Raw genomic sequence first — 13,566 nt, 5'->3', positions numbered from 1 at the left:
GCAGTAGGGGGCGTGTCCACTCATGATGGGGGAGGAGAAAGCGTGAGCCAATCAGCAGTAGGGGGCGTGTCCACTCATGATGGGGGAGGAAAGAGAGTGAGCCAATCAGTAGTAGGGGGAGTGTGCACTCATGATGGAGGAGGAGAGAGAGTGAGCCAATCAGCAGTAGGGGCGTGTCCACTCATGATGGGGGAGGAGAGAAGTGAGCCAATCAGCAGAAGGGGGCGTGTCCACTCATGATTGGGGAGGAGAGAGTGAGCCAATCAGCAGAAGGGGGCGGAGATGGGGGGAGGAGAGAGTGAGCCACTCAGCAGTAGGGGCGTGTCCACTCATGATGGGGGAGGAGAGAAGTGAGCCAATCAGCAGTAGGGGGCGTGTCCACTCATGATGGGGGAGGAGAGAGAGCCAATCAGCAGTAGGGGGCGTGTCCACTCATGATAGGGGGGAGGAGAGAGAGTGAACCAATCAGCAGTAGGGGGCGTGTCCACTCATGATGGGGGAGGAGAGAGAGTGAGCCAATCAGCAGTAGGGGGCGTGTCCACTCACGATGGGGGAGGAGAGAGAGTGAGCTAATCAGCAGTAGGGGCGTGTCCACTCATGATGGGGAGGAGAGAGAGTGAGCCAATCAGCAGTAGGGGCGTGTCCACTCATGATGGGGAGGAGAGAGAGTGAGCCAATCAGCAGTAGGGGCGTGTCCACTCATGATGGGGGAGGAGAGAGAGTGAGCCAATCAGCAGTAGGGGCGTGTCCACTCATGATGGGGAGGAGAGAAGTGAGCAAAAGGGAGATTAGAAGAAAGACTGACGGCTGAGGCTGAGAGACATTACAAAAGAGAAAAGCTCAGAGGAATATCACTTGGGTTATGATCAGGCAATAGCTTTAAGACACGAGTTTAGCTTATGAAAAGCTTTCCATCACTGGATTCACCTAAGAATGAAAGCCTGAAAATGGTTGCAGAGCTTACATTGGCTACGTTTATATATGCAACCAAATAATCCATTAGTAATCATATTGATGGCTCAATCGGACTGAAAACCCTTCATGTAAACACCTTAATCGAAAATTTCGATTCGAATGAAATTTCGATCGGATTGAAAGAGGTGGTTTATTCCTTTTCTAATGCGATCGAGAGGAACACTTGATCGGATTGAAAACCAAAACTGAAATGACGTTGAAATAGTGCGATGACGAATGACGTGCAGAACGAGCTGTTGTTCCTGTTGAATAAAATTTAATTTAAATGAGTGTCCCGTCATTCTAAAATTCTCCTTTAACTCTGTGAAGTGGAGCAGGACAACGTCCCACCACTCCTTGTTTCGTATTCTCATCCACAGACGACTGGCTTTGGGCATTTTTACTGCGTGATAAATATAAGCAGTGGCACAGCGGTTCATATGCTCATGGTCTCCAAATCATGACCAGAGACGTACATTGAGTCTGCTGTTTAAAACAAATAAAGAACCAATGTAGGAGAATGGTTATTATGCACAAACAGCGGGAAACTCTATATTTATTTGTGCAGTGTGCGCATGTCATAAAACCAATTCCGATTTGAAGCTTGTGACATATAAACGATACCCGATATAAACCCGATCACAGGTTTAGCGTTCATGTAAACACTACATTCAGATTCATCAATCGGAAATGAATTCAACACAAGGAGTGCATGTAAACATAGCCATTGTGAGTAACATTGGTCTTACTGCACCTTTAAAAGCCAGTATTTCCCAACCTATCTACTTTCAGTCCAGTTGGAGCTCTAGGGCTTTCTTGAGTCGGGACTGCAGCCCATCAGATGGAGGAGTTGGCCATGGGCTCTTCAGGAGAATAGCTGACCAGTGCCGAGTCTAACTCAGTGGCAGACACAGACTGACTCAGCTCTCTCAGCGAGTTCTTGGTGAAGTTGAACAACGACCTCCTCACCAGTTTACGCACTTTCTTGGTGAGCAGTACGTAGAGAATGGGGTTGACGCAGCTGTTGAAGAAGGCCAGGCTGGTGGCGAGCGGGAAGCCCACCATGAGCACGGAGTGAAGGTATGTGCTGTGGTGCATGCTCAGCTCCATCAGGCTAAAAGTGTGGAACGGCACCCAACACAAGAAGAACGCGAGGATCACAGCGGAGACGGTTCGGGAGAAGCTGGTCAAGCGTAACGAGTCGGACTGGCGCATCTTGATGGCGAGCAACACGCCGCTTACGGTGATGGTGGCGAACGGAAGCAGAAAGCCCACGGTGGTTCGCAGAGCCACGAGTGCAATGTGTCTCACCGCTACCATGTGCATGCTCTCATTGTGAAAGTTATTAAAACACACGATCTTCCCGTCATGTTGGATTACGTCTCGGAATATCAGGGCCGGACAGCTTAAACAGAAAGATATGATCCAGATCAGCGCACACGCCCACCAGGCCCGCCGGACGTTACGATACCTTTCCGACCAGTTGAGGTGAACCAGTGAGATGTAGCGATCCAAACTCAGGATGGTGAGGAACAACACGCTGGCGTACATGTTCATGGTGCACACGAACGAGTTCAGCTTGCACATGGTCTTCCCAAAGAGCCAGTGAAAGTCTCGCAGCACGTAGTCGATGGAGAACGGAAGGAAGAGCACAAACACGAAGTCGGCGATGGCCAGATTCTGCAGCCATACGCTGTTTACGGTCCTTTTGCTTTTGAGTGCGGTCACCCAGATCACCACGCCATTCCCAATTACACCCAGAGTAAACGCCAGGCTGTAGATGATCACTGAGATGATGTGAAGAGCTTCTTTCTGAGTGTAGCCATCAGCTTTGGTCTCCTCTACGTAGCCAAAGTCTGAGTATTCGTAAGTGAGGTTTCCATAGTCCATGTCTTCTTGGGTCAACATCCTAAAGACAAAATGAGAGCAAAATCACTTTAATGTCTATTGACTTTTACTTAGATTAAAAGGAGAGCGAATTGCTTAAAGGATAATTCCGGTATTGAGTCTATTTTCTAGTTTGTTTTGGATGAACTAGAGTGGTGGACACATAAATGTTGACGATGGGTCCTGTCTCTACTTTTTGACTCTTTTAGGATCGCCTCTGAGCGCTTCAGAGTGGCTGTCTCTGGGCATGCTCAAACATGTCCTTAAAACAACCCTTAACGTTCTTTTTTAAAACTGTGCAACTCACCGAGTGGTTAGTGGTGTTCGTTGATGATTAAAAACAAATATATCAGCGCAATGTATGATTTCAATCCGTGTTATTTGCTATAGTGGAACTATTTTTTCCAGATACCTCACAACCGCGTATAAACTTCCGCTCGATATTTGAGTCTGAAGCATTAGCACACTCCCGACCACTTGATGGCGACAACCACTTTGCCGCAGTTGCTCAGCTCACGCTAGCCTTCTGAGAGACGGAGAACCGAGCGAAAAGACTACAACCAAATGTAAACAGACCCCTTTCCGTTTCCGGAAGCGCAGTAATATCAACGAGCACTGAGTCCTCCAGCAGACATCATGCGATTTTACAAAATGCTAAATAAAAACACGACAGAAACTGTATTTCGCTACGCTACTTGTTCCAATACATCGTCAACATTTCTCTGTCCACCACTCTAGTTCATCCAAACCAAACTAGAAAATAGACTCAATACCGGAATTATCCTTTAAAGGTGATGAAATTTCACTAGTCACCAAGTGGAATTGCAAAAATTATCAAACATTTTCCCCAGAACACTCCCCCAATCTCCCATTGGTCGGTCAAACAGATAGCCACGCCCCCATCTCACACCATTGGTTGCTGTGTCAGGCTGCTTAGGATGTTCAAGCGAACAGAAAACCCAAGATAATTGAAAAACCATAATATTAATATTATTATATTACTTAATACTATTAAAGGAACCGTATGTAAGATTGTGGCCAAAACTGGTACTGCAATCACTTTCAAATTACTGTAGAGCAGTGTATCCCCTCCCCCTCCCCTGACTCGAGGTTGCAAGATAGGCTGCAGTTTTATACAAATCCTTGTTTTATTTCAGACTTTGTCACGAAGTATTTCGGAATCATAACAAGTTTTTTTTGGATTCGTAACGTTAGATATTTTTTTATCCGACACGTTTGTAGCTGCAGCTGTGGTAACTACAGCAGAGCTGGCAACACGGATGCCGCAACACTACTGACGTCGTGATCGGTAGATAGGTGGAGGGTGGCGTATCAGACCAAAACACAACATGACAACAACAACATCAGTTGAGGGCTGCAACTTCAATATCCTGGCTAGGGCTGGGTTTCGATTCAAATTTCAAGAATCGATTCGATTCCGATTCTCAAGATCTTGAATCGATTATCATTATTCGATTCGATTCGATCCGATCTGATCCGATCTTCGAGATTTAGATAAGTGTTTTTGGAAAAAGCATTTTTTTCCAGCTGTTACCTGAATTACAGGACTGTTATGCAACATATTGATACTATTATTATAGACATTTAACTGCAAATTAATGGAGTATTGATCGTTGTAAAGAACAATCCCCTTCCAGAGTGTTGATACAACTGCTTTCACAACCTTGCACTGGTGTAGACGACAGAGGACGCAGAGGTATATCAGCAGCAGTAGGGCTGTCGAGATTACCGCAATCTTGTAGTAGGCCTACCGCGCTACTGACAAGTCAACCGCAGAGGATTGCCATTAACCGCAGCAACCGCGATATTCACGTTTTTATTATAAGGCTATACACCCTTCCTGTTTTGAACTTCGTGCATGTGTATTGAATGTTAAACAAGTTCATAATGATAACAAACAAGACTGTTTATCGTGGTGATGTGTAGCCTACAGAGGCTTCGCACAGACAGTGAATGAGAGAGATCGGCAGAGCGCGTGCGATTACCTGCGTCTGTCTTTGAAGTCATATGTATTCGTGAAAAAAGTTGCCGTGTCAAAGGAAAGCGAAATATTTGTCGTATCATCCTTTTAACGTTCACGTCACGGGTATTTACCATAAATGCGCGTCAGCAGCAGCGCTGGTCAGCATTCCACAGCGCGAGGAAGCCGCGGGGAAATAAAAACAGCGAGTCACGCATTGAATCAATGCCATATTGGTCTCTAATAAGTGAAGCATCAGCTTCAGCGTTACCCATGCGACGCATTGCTGCTCAGCTGAGCCTTGAAAAGTGGAACTCAAAGTTAAAAATAATTAACACCTTGTTTCATTACATCTCTTTTAATGAATCAGCTTTTTTGAACGTGTTCGTTGAATAAATGGTTTAATGACTCACTCAAAGCCCGTAACAGTGTGCGCGCTGAGTGAAAGCCTTTCAATGCGCATAAAGGGATCTTCCAGTCGCGGCAAGTTAAAGTTCACGGAGAAAAAGTAAGCCTATTATTAAATCGATCCTCTGAGTTACGGATCGATCTTTAGAAATTAATATGAAAATCGATTCAGAATTGGTGAATCGATTTTTTCAACACAGCCCTAATCCTGGCTACTGTTGTCAGTGATATAAGTATTTGAAATGAACATGATTTTATTTGTCTAGTGACATATCAGGGCCATTTTATGACTAATTGAAATGCATTTCTTACATACGGTTCCTTTAGGTTGTGAGAAACATCCAGTGAGTGGAGCTGAAGACTGATCAATGCGAATCTGTCAATGTCTTATATAAATGGAAAGGTTTTATGCAAATTAAATGTCCGGTGAAATGCTCTCGTGTTTTTAAAAAATGTACTGTACTTTACACCTAATGGCCCTGTTTACACTGGTATTAAGATGTGTTTTGGTCGATCGGATCACAAGTAGATGATAGAAACACATTCCCGTTTGCACCTGGTGTTTTAATCCCTCTCTTCTGTCCACTTTCAACTACTTTTGTCCTGATTTCATCGAAGGGAGGGTCTATGGCGACTGAAGACGACGGAAACATACGGAGAATCAGCTTTAGTTTCTGCTCTGACAGCCGAGAGGCCAGCCAAACGCCGTGAGTGTGTGTTAGGAATCAGGAACGGAGAGGTAACATTGTGCTTTGTGCGTTTTTCATCTTCAAACAAACTTGGGTCTCCAGCTGGCAAAGTTTAAATCCATCTGGCTATCACTCTTCCCATTATAGGTCATTAGGTCAGTAGACGGTCTTTAGTGGCTGTTTGAACACATTCGACCACATGAGCGTTTACACTACGAAAGCAATCCAGTCGAAAGTGTTTTCAACTCCCTCTGGAAGTGTTAGACACCCCATTTACACCTGTATTTAGAGTCGTCCACGTGCGATCCGATCGGCCAAATCTTGATACAAGTGTAAACAGGGCCTATGAGAGTGTTAACAAAAGCAAATGTGACATAAATATGCATATGCTGAAGCAAAAGTCTTGAGCTCTTTTATCGTGACTCGTGTTTCGTGGGACTCGTACCGGAGCACTTCACAAGAGCAATGCTGCACCAGATGTGCTCCTGAACAAGTTACTACATCAGAAAAACTATATATGGAAATGAATCTAAATGTATTTGTTTACAATCATATATTATGGCAAATGTGTTTGACAGCATTAACTCTGCCAAAATGTAGGTTTGGATAGCATCACAGACTTGTCATGGGAATCAACCAACAAATGCTTTACTTATAGTTGACTCTACATATTATAGTTTTTCTCGATTGCTTACAACATTACTAACACTGTAATGCATTCTGGTAGAGGATGTTAAATGTATTTATTTTACTATACTGTAATTGACAGTATTGCATACCAAGTTCATATTCAGTTCTTTAGCATCTCAACTTTTCTTTTCTAGTGCTTTCCATCTACTGCAAGATCTCTTTACAGGAGTGTAATGAAAATAATACTTTCTTAAAGGGATAGTTCGGCCAAAAATGATATTTAAACCATGCATTACTCACCCTCAAGCCGTTCGAGATGCATATGTCAATCTTGTTTCAGACGAACACATTTTCAGTTATTTTAGAAAATGTCTTAGACCCTTCAGTGGATATAATGTGAAGCAATGGGGTCCACCTCCTTCAAGTCCCAAAATGTGCATACATCCTTCACAAAAGTAATCCATCCGGCTCCAGGGGGATAAACGAAGGCCTTCTGAGGGTAATCCGTGCGGTTTTGTCGTAAAAATATACATATTTAAAACTTTATAAATGAAAATATCTGACTTCCGGCAACGATCGACGCGCGTCCACGGGTGATGGAAGTCGGCGTACGAGGTAGGACGTAGCGTCGTGACGTAGAACGAACGCGCCCGCGCAGCCAGAGAGCAGAGCAAAACATCACCCGTGAACGCGCGTCGATCGTTGCCGGAAGTCAGATATTTTCATTTATAAAGTTTTAAATATGTATATTTTCACGACAAAACCGCACGGATTACCCTCATAAGGCCTTCGTTTATCCCCCTGGAGCCGGATGGATTACTTTTGTGAAGGATGTATGCACATTTTGGGACTTGAAGGAGGTGGACCCCATTGCTTCACATTATATCCACTGAAGGGTCTAAGACATTTTCTAAAATAACTGAAAATGTGTTCGTCTGAAACAAGATTGACATATGCATCTCGAACGGCTTGAGGGTGAGTAATGCATGGGTTAAATATAATTTTTGGCCGAACTATCCCTTTAAAGCTTATTGTCTAATTTTTTCCCCTCTATTCATGTTGTACTGTAATAGACATTACTGTGTGCTGACCCGGACCTGAGACGAGATACTGAGAACACTGATGCTGATGCTGAGTAACCTGTATATGCGTCAGTAAATAAAGCTTTTGAACATGTAAGTATTTTGCTGTGCATGGACTCTTCCTTGTACACGTTTTGTCAGTGTGACGTTTCAAAGTTCAGGTTTTTATCCAAAACAGCATGTACAAGAGTATTGATTTATCCACTGTAAGAGGTATTTATTACAGTACTGTTTTGCATTTCTTTTGTCGGGATTGTCCCTGAGAGAGTTATCAGTCAGTGTTGTGATTTCACAAAGTTCCCAACTATTTATCTGAAAACATATTGTGAAGCGTTTGTTTGCAGTGTTTTGAATGGATCTGTAACAAACAGTCACAGATTGTGTGTATTATCTGAAGGCAAACTTTGAATTGGGATTCAGAAGTTAGCTGTTATTAACATTGGGTGTGAGTTTTTAAAATGGTGTGTGAGGATTTGAGGAAAATTATAAAAAACTGTAAAATGAGTTAGGAGGGGAAAATAATTCACGCATATCAACAATGTCTCAAGCTGTGCTGATTTGCCAACATACCAAAGTCAGAGATTGCAAAATAAACTTGAACATCTCTTATCAAATTCATTTTTAAACTCAGCAATAACAGTCTCATTTCTAAAGATGTTTATTTCTTCTAAAAGATTTAAAAGGGCTGTGAAGGAAAGTGAAATATCTGACACATAGATGACACATAACTGAGAAATACACAAATATGTATTCTAACACACTCGGTTCATTGAAATATTGAATATGTTATTATGATGCTATTTTTCTCTCAGTAGGTCCAGATCAAAATGTATCCCAGTCAGATTTATTTAAGTATTATGGAGCCTCAATCCAAACACACTATTTTAAAGACATTTCAGAGTTGAAGAATGAATTACCTGACAGCGTCCAGCTCACGGATCAGTTCCTCTCGGCAAATATTCCTGAGCGAACGTGCCAAAAGGATAAAGCTGTCCCTGCTGGGTGTTTCCCTGTTTTTGTTCCCGGAGTAGAACGAGGGAGAGAGAGAGAGGGAGAGGGTTAGAGAGGTGAAGAAAGAGAGACAGGAGATATGGACTAAGCCTGGCCCACTCACACACTCACACACACACACACACACACACACACTCAGAGGGCTTTTTATGCCTTAGATCTGTCACTCCCAAACCTCTCACTCAACAGGAATGTTTCACAGCAGGATCTTTCCATCTGTGCGACCAGAGGACTTTATGACCCTAATGAGAGACGCATGGATATTCTCTCTCTGGAAATGTGATCAGTTAATAAACATGACTGTAATTCTGATGGGGTCGACACAAATCAGCTCATCATAAGTTTGAAAACTAGTTAGACGACTGAGCTGTCATTGCTTGCCAACCTTATAGAGCATAAATGAGCAACAACTGAATGATATTGTGATTCCGCCACACCAATGAATTAAACAACGCCTGAGCAATGAGGGCAGAGATGTTTGCATAGCCTGATCTTCAAGAATAAAACTGGTTTCAACCAAAACAAAGCTTTGTAAGTCTTTTAAGTCTGTACTCAAAGAGTTCTGGAAAACCATCCACATGACACTTTAAATAATCCAGAAATTAGCAACCAATGAATCTAGAACTTCACTTTTTAATATTCAAGGCAACATATCGCTCAACCTACAGTAAAAAAAAACCCACTTCTTCATAAAACAGTTCATTGAAGTAGACTGAAGTACATTCACTGTTACAATAATGTTAATTTGTTAACATTAGTTAACTACCTTAGTTAACATTAATGAACAATACTTCTACAGCATTTATTAATCTTAGTTAATATTAAAGGTTGTGAACAAACCTGAACAAACCATAAACAGCTGGATTTTTTTATTAACTAACATTAACAAAGATGAATAAATGCTGTAACAAATGTATTGCTCATTGTTAGTTCATGTCAGTTAATAAGTGTTAACTAATGAAACCTTTTGTAAAGTGTTACCAATGCATTTAGTGAAGGCAGTTTTGTCATAAACTAGCCATGTGAGAGAAACGTGTAAACGTCGCCGTACCTTGTTTGTCGTGGAGGATATTGTTCGCTAGTGTAGGTCCCAACCCCCAAAAGTTTAGGCAAATGTTTGTCCCATTTGTTGAAAGTGGTTTATAAGCCGTGTAAAGTGTGTCGTTTGGTGGAGGATGCGAGATAAACACTGAAGACTCACTGCACTGACTGGAGCGGGCGTTACAATGGAGAGGCTTTGCTCTCTCTCTCTCTCTCTCTCTCTCTCTCTCTCTCTCTCTCTCTCTCTCTCTCTCTCTCTCTCTTACAAAAGATACAAACTTATAAAACATAATTATAAAACAAATGATATAAAACATCATATTTACACTACGTTTGTGTCCTTTTTGTTTTGATAGAAATTAATAATTTTATTCAACAAGGACATATTTTAAGGGACAGTAAAATATTTGTGTTACAAAATATTTATATTTCAAATAAATGCTGTTCTTTTGAACGTTCTATTCATCAAAAAAAAAAAAAAGTGCTAAACGTCCATCATTGAATATAATCAGAAATGTTTTTTTAGCATCAAATCATCATATTAGAGTGATTTCTGAAGGATCATGTGACACTGAAGACGATGCTCAACATTCAGCTTTGATCACAGGAATAAATATGCTAAATAACCTAACGATTATAGTGGTTTATTAATAGGGCTGCACGATTAATTGCAACGAAACTGCATGCGATTTGGCAAAAGCTGCGATTACTGTATGCGCAGCTTGTCAGTGCAGCACGGCTGATCGCTAGTAAACGCTGCTTCATCTGAACGCCAGAGGGCGCACTCACGCACACACGACAAAGATCATCCCAGGGAATCCCAGAGACAGTAAATAATCGCTGTGGCTGAATAAACAGAAGATTTAAACGCTTTGATTGTTGAGTAAACATTACTTATAAACACACGACTGCTTTATTCTGTGTAAGGAGCCATCATCTCAAAGAAGGAGGAGCTCAACTGTCGTTATGAAGTGAGTTTTGAGTAAAGCATGTTAATAAATCTGGTGTCTTTTGTTGGACAGGAGGTTCATAAAAATTATTCTCATGTTTTAAAAGATATTTGACGTGTGTTCAACCCGATTACTTTATTTATTGTTCATGTAAACACCGTGTTCTATGGAAGCTTGTTTCCGCCACTGAATGAAAAATAAAAAAGTTAATTGCGACTTTTTATCTCACAATTCTGACTTTAAATCTCAGAATTGCGAGATTTAAAGTCAGAATTGCGAGATATAAGTCAGAATTGCGAGATTTAAAGTCAGAAGTGCGTGATATAAATTCGGAATTGATTGATATAAGTCGCAATTGCGTGTTATAAAGTCAGAATTGCGAGATATAAATTCAGAATTGATTGATATAAGTCGCAACTGCATGTTATAAAGTCAGAATTGCGTGATATAAAGTCGAAATTGCGTGTTGTGAAGTCAGAATTGTGAGATCTAAACTATATTCTGAGGTGGGAAAAGTTAATCTTCTTTCCCCCTTAGAATTGGCCTGATAACTCGCAATTGCGAGTTTTTATCTCACAATTCTGAGAAAAAATGTCAGAATTTCGAGATATAAACTCGCAATTATGTGTTATTAAGTCAAAATTGCGAGATGTAAACTCGCAATTGTGAGAAAAAAAATCAGAATTGTGAGATAAAAAGTTGCAATTCTGTCTTTTTTTTCTTGCAATTGCGACTTCATTTCTCATAATTGCGACTTTATTTCTCTTAATTGCGACTTTATTTCTCAGAATTGCGACTTTATTTCTCAGAATTGCGACTTTATTTCTCTTAATTGCGACTTTATTTCTCAGAATTGCGACTTTATTTCTCTTAATTGCGACTTTATATCTCGCAATTGCGACTTTATTTCTCTTAATTGCGACTTTATTTCTCAGAATTGCGACTTTATTTCTCTTAATTGCGACTTTATTTCTCAGAATTGCGGTTCATAATTTATTCTCATGTTTTAAAAGATGTTTGAAGTGTGTTGCTTTTTCAAATGCCCGCTATAGTGCTTTCAGAGGGAGAGCCTCATCATTAGCTGCGTTTACATGAACCCTTATAATCGGATTGATGGCTTAATCGGACTAAAAAACCTTCATGTAAACACCTTAATCAATCTGATAAATATTAAATCTGCTGTTTAAAACAAATAAAGAACCAATAGAGGAGACTAATATGCGCGAACAGCGGCAGTATTCGTGCAGTGTGCGCATGTCAAAAATTCAATTCCGATTTGAAGCTTTGTGACATAAACGCGCACATCAACCCGATTACCTTATTTATTGTTCATGTAAACACCGTGTTCTATGGAAGCTTGTTTCAGCCACTGAATGAAAAAATGTAAAGTCAGCTAAATGAATAAATGTAAATGTAATTGTGAGATATAAACTATTCTGAGGGGGAAAAAGTTAGTCTCTCACAATTCTGAGAAAAGATGTCAGAATTTCGAGATATAAACTCGCAATTATGTGTTATTAAGTCAGAATTGCGAGATGTAAACTCGCAATTGTGAGAAAAAAAAATCAGAATTGTGAATTTTTTCTCGCAATTGCGACTTTATTTCTCAGAATTGCGACTTTATATCTCGCAATTGCGACTTTCTTTCTCAGAATTGCGACTTTATATCTCGCAATTGCGACTTTCTTTCTCAGAATTGCGACTTTATATCTCGCAATTGCGACTTTATTTCTCACAATTCTGACTTCATATCTCGCAATTGTGAGATAAAAAGTCGCAATTATTATATATATATTTTTTTATTCAGTGGCGGAAACAAGCTTCCATAGTGTTCAGATTCATCAATCGGATGGATTTCATTCTGATTGAACCCAAAAGGTGTCCATGTAAAAAAATAATCGGTTAAACTAAAGTGCGATTTCATGGAAATAGCGATTAATCGTACGCAGCCCTAATGTATAAATGTATTATTACATATGGTTAATTCAGTAATTGTGACATTTTTTTCCTAGTCATCTCAATGGCAAAAAGTGTTTAAAATTGCCTGAATATATATTCCCTGCTATAATTATTGCAACAGTAATTAATGTAAGCACAGTAGTTTGTTTCTCCGAATTTACCATAAAACATGTTGCTGGGACCAGTTAATATCTGGTCTCTGTACTCATCACATTAGCACTACAGGTCTTTAATTTTGTGCAAATGAAGTGCACATGTCTGTGGTTAGCAGTAATCAGTGTTAATGCAGTGTGTCTGACTCACAGTCTCAGATGTATATTTCCGAGCAGCAGTTCAAGTGTGGCTTTACATGTACAGGATGTATATGGTGTTTAATTCAAACCTTCAGGGATTCGTGTGAGTCACTTCCTGTTCCCTGGAATATGAACTGCAGATGAAGAGCTAAATTTGAACCCTATTGTTGATTATTGTTTATGAAATCAGTGCCCATAACGACTGCAGTTTGCCTTATTATTATGTCTATTTGTGGTCTAATTCCATCTTAATTGTCTCTCTGCGTTTCTAATACAAATGTTTGCTACAGTCTTCGTTCTAATAATTTGTTATTAAAGTTCCTCTGGTCCGAAGAGCCAGGGAAAAAGGCTTTATATATAATGCATCTTCTGCTTGTAATAATTTACCAAACATCTTAGAGATGATATGCTTCCATCACTAAACAAGTTTAAGTTACTTTTAACAGATTATGTGGTAAATTGCTGTTGTGATCCCTGATTTTGTTTTTAATGATTATTTGTATGTTTATTTTATTGTAGCTGCTTTCTTGGCCAGGTTACTCTCGTTAAAGAGATTTTAGTTTTAGATTTTAGAGTTTTTAACCATGGATACATAAAGAATGAAATAAAATGAAAATTATTGGTTATGCTTTTAGTGTCGAGCATATACATTTTCATCATATTTTTCTATTTGTCTGTCTC

At 40.3% G+C, this 13,566-nt stretch overlaps 1 protein-coding gene and 1 long non-coding RNA gene across 2 annotated transcripts; one reads left to right on the top strand and one right to left on the bottom strand.

Annotated features, from left to right (window-relative positions):
- The first annotated feature begins 318 nt into the window (after nt 1-318).
- On the top strand, nt 319-857 carry LOC130077253 (uncharacterized). Its single transcript, XR_008805726.1, has 3 exons — nt 319-350; nt 456-721; nt 774-857. It is a non-coding gene; the product is annotated as an uncharacterized LOC130077253 (long non-coding RNA).
- Nucleotides 858-1,575: 718 nt separating this feature from the next.
- On the bottom strand, nt 1,576-9,758 carry cmklr2 (chemerin chemokine-like receptor 2). Its single transcript, XM_056242418.1, has 3 exons — nt 9,694-9,758; nt 8,549-8,641; nt 1,576-2,863 (listed from the first exon to the last, which is right to left on the bottom strand). Exon 3 carries the CDS (start codon nt 2,860-2,862, stop codon nt 1,792-1,794), a length of 1,071 nt encoding a protein of 356 aa, XP_056098393.1. The 5' UTR covers nt 2,863; nt 8,549-8,641; nt 9,694-9,758; the 3' UTR covers nt 1,576-1,791.
- Nucleotides 9,759-13,566: the final 3,808 nt, after the last annotated feature.

The sequence above is a fragment of the Rhinichthys klamathensis genome, unplaced genomic scaffold (assembly GCF_029890125.1).
Source record: "Rhinichthys klamathensis goyatoka isolate OS25496 unplaced genomic scaffold, OSU_Roscu_1.1 h1tg000726l_1, whole genome shotgun sequence".
NCBI classification, from domain to species: domain Eukaryota; kingdom Metazoa; phylum Chordata; class Actinopteri; order Cypriniformes; family Leuciscidae; genus Rhinichthys; species Rhinichthys klamathensis.
The sequence above is the reverse complement of the archived record's forward strand: the minus strand, read 5'-3'. Positions and strand labels throughout refer to the sequence as shown.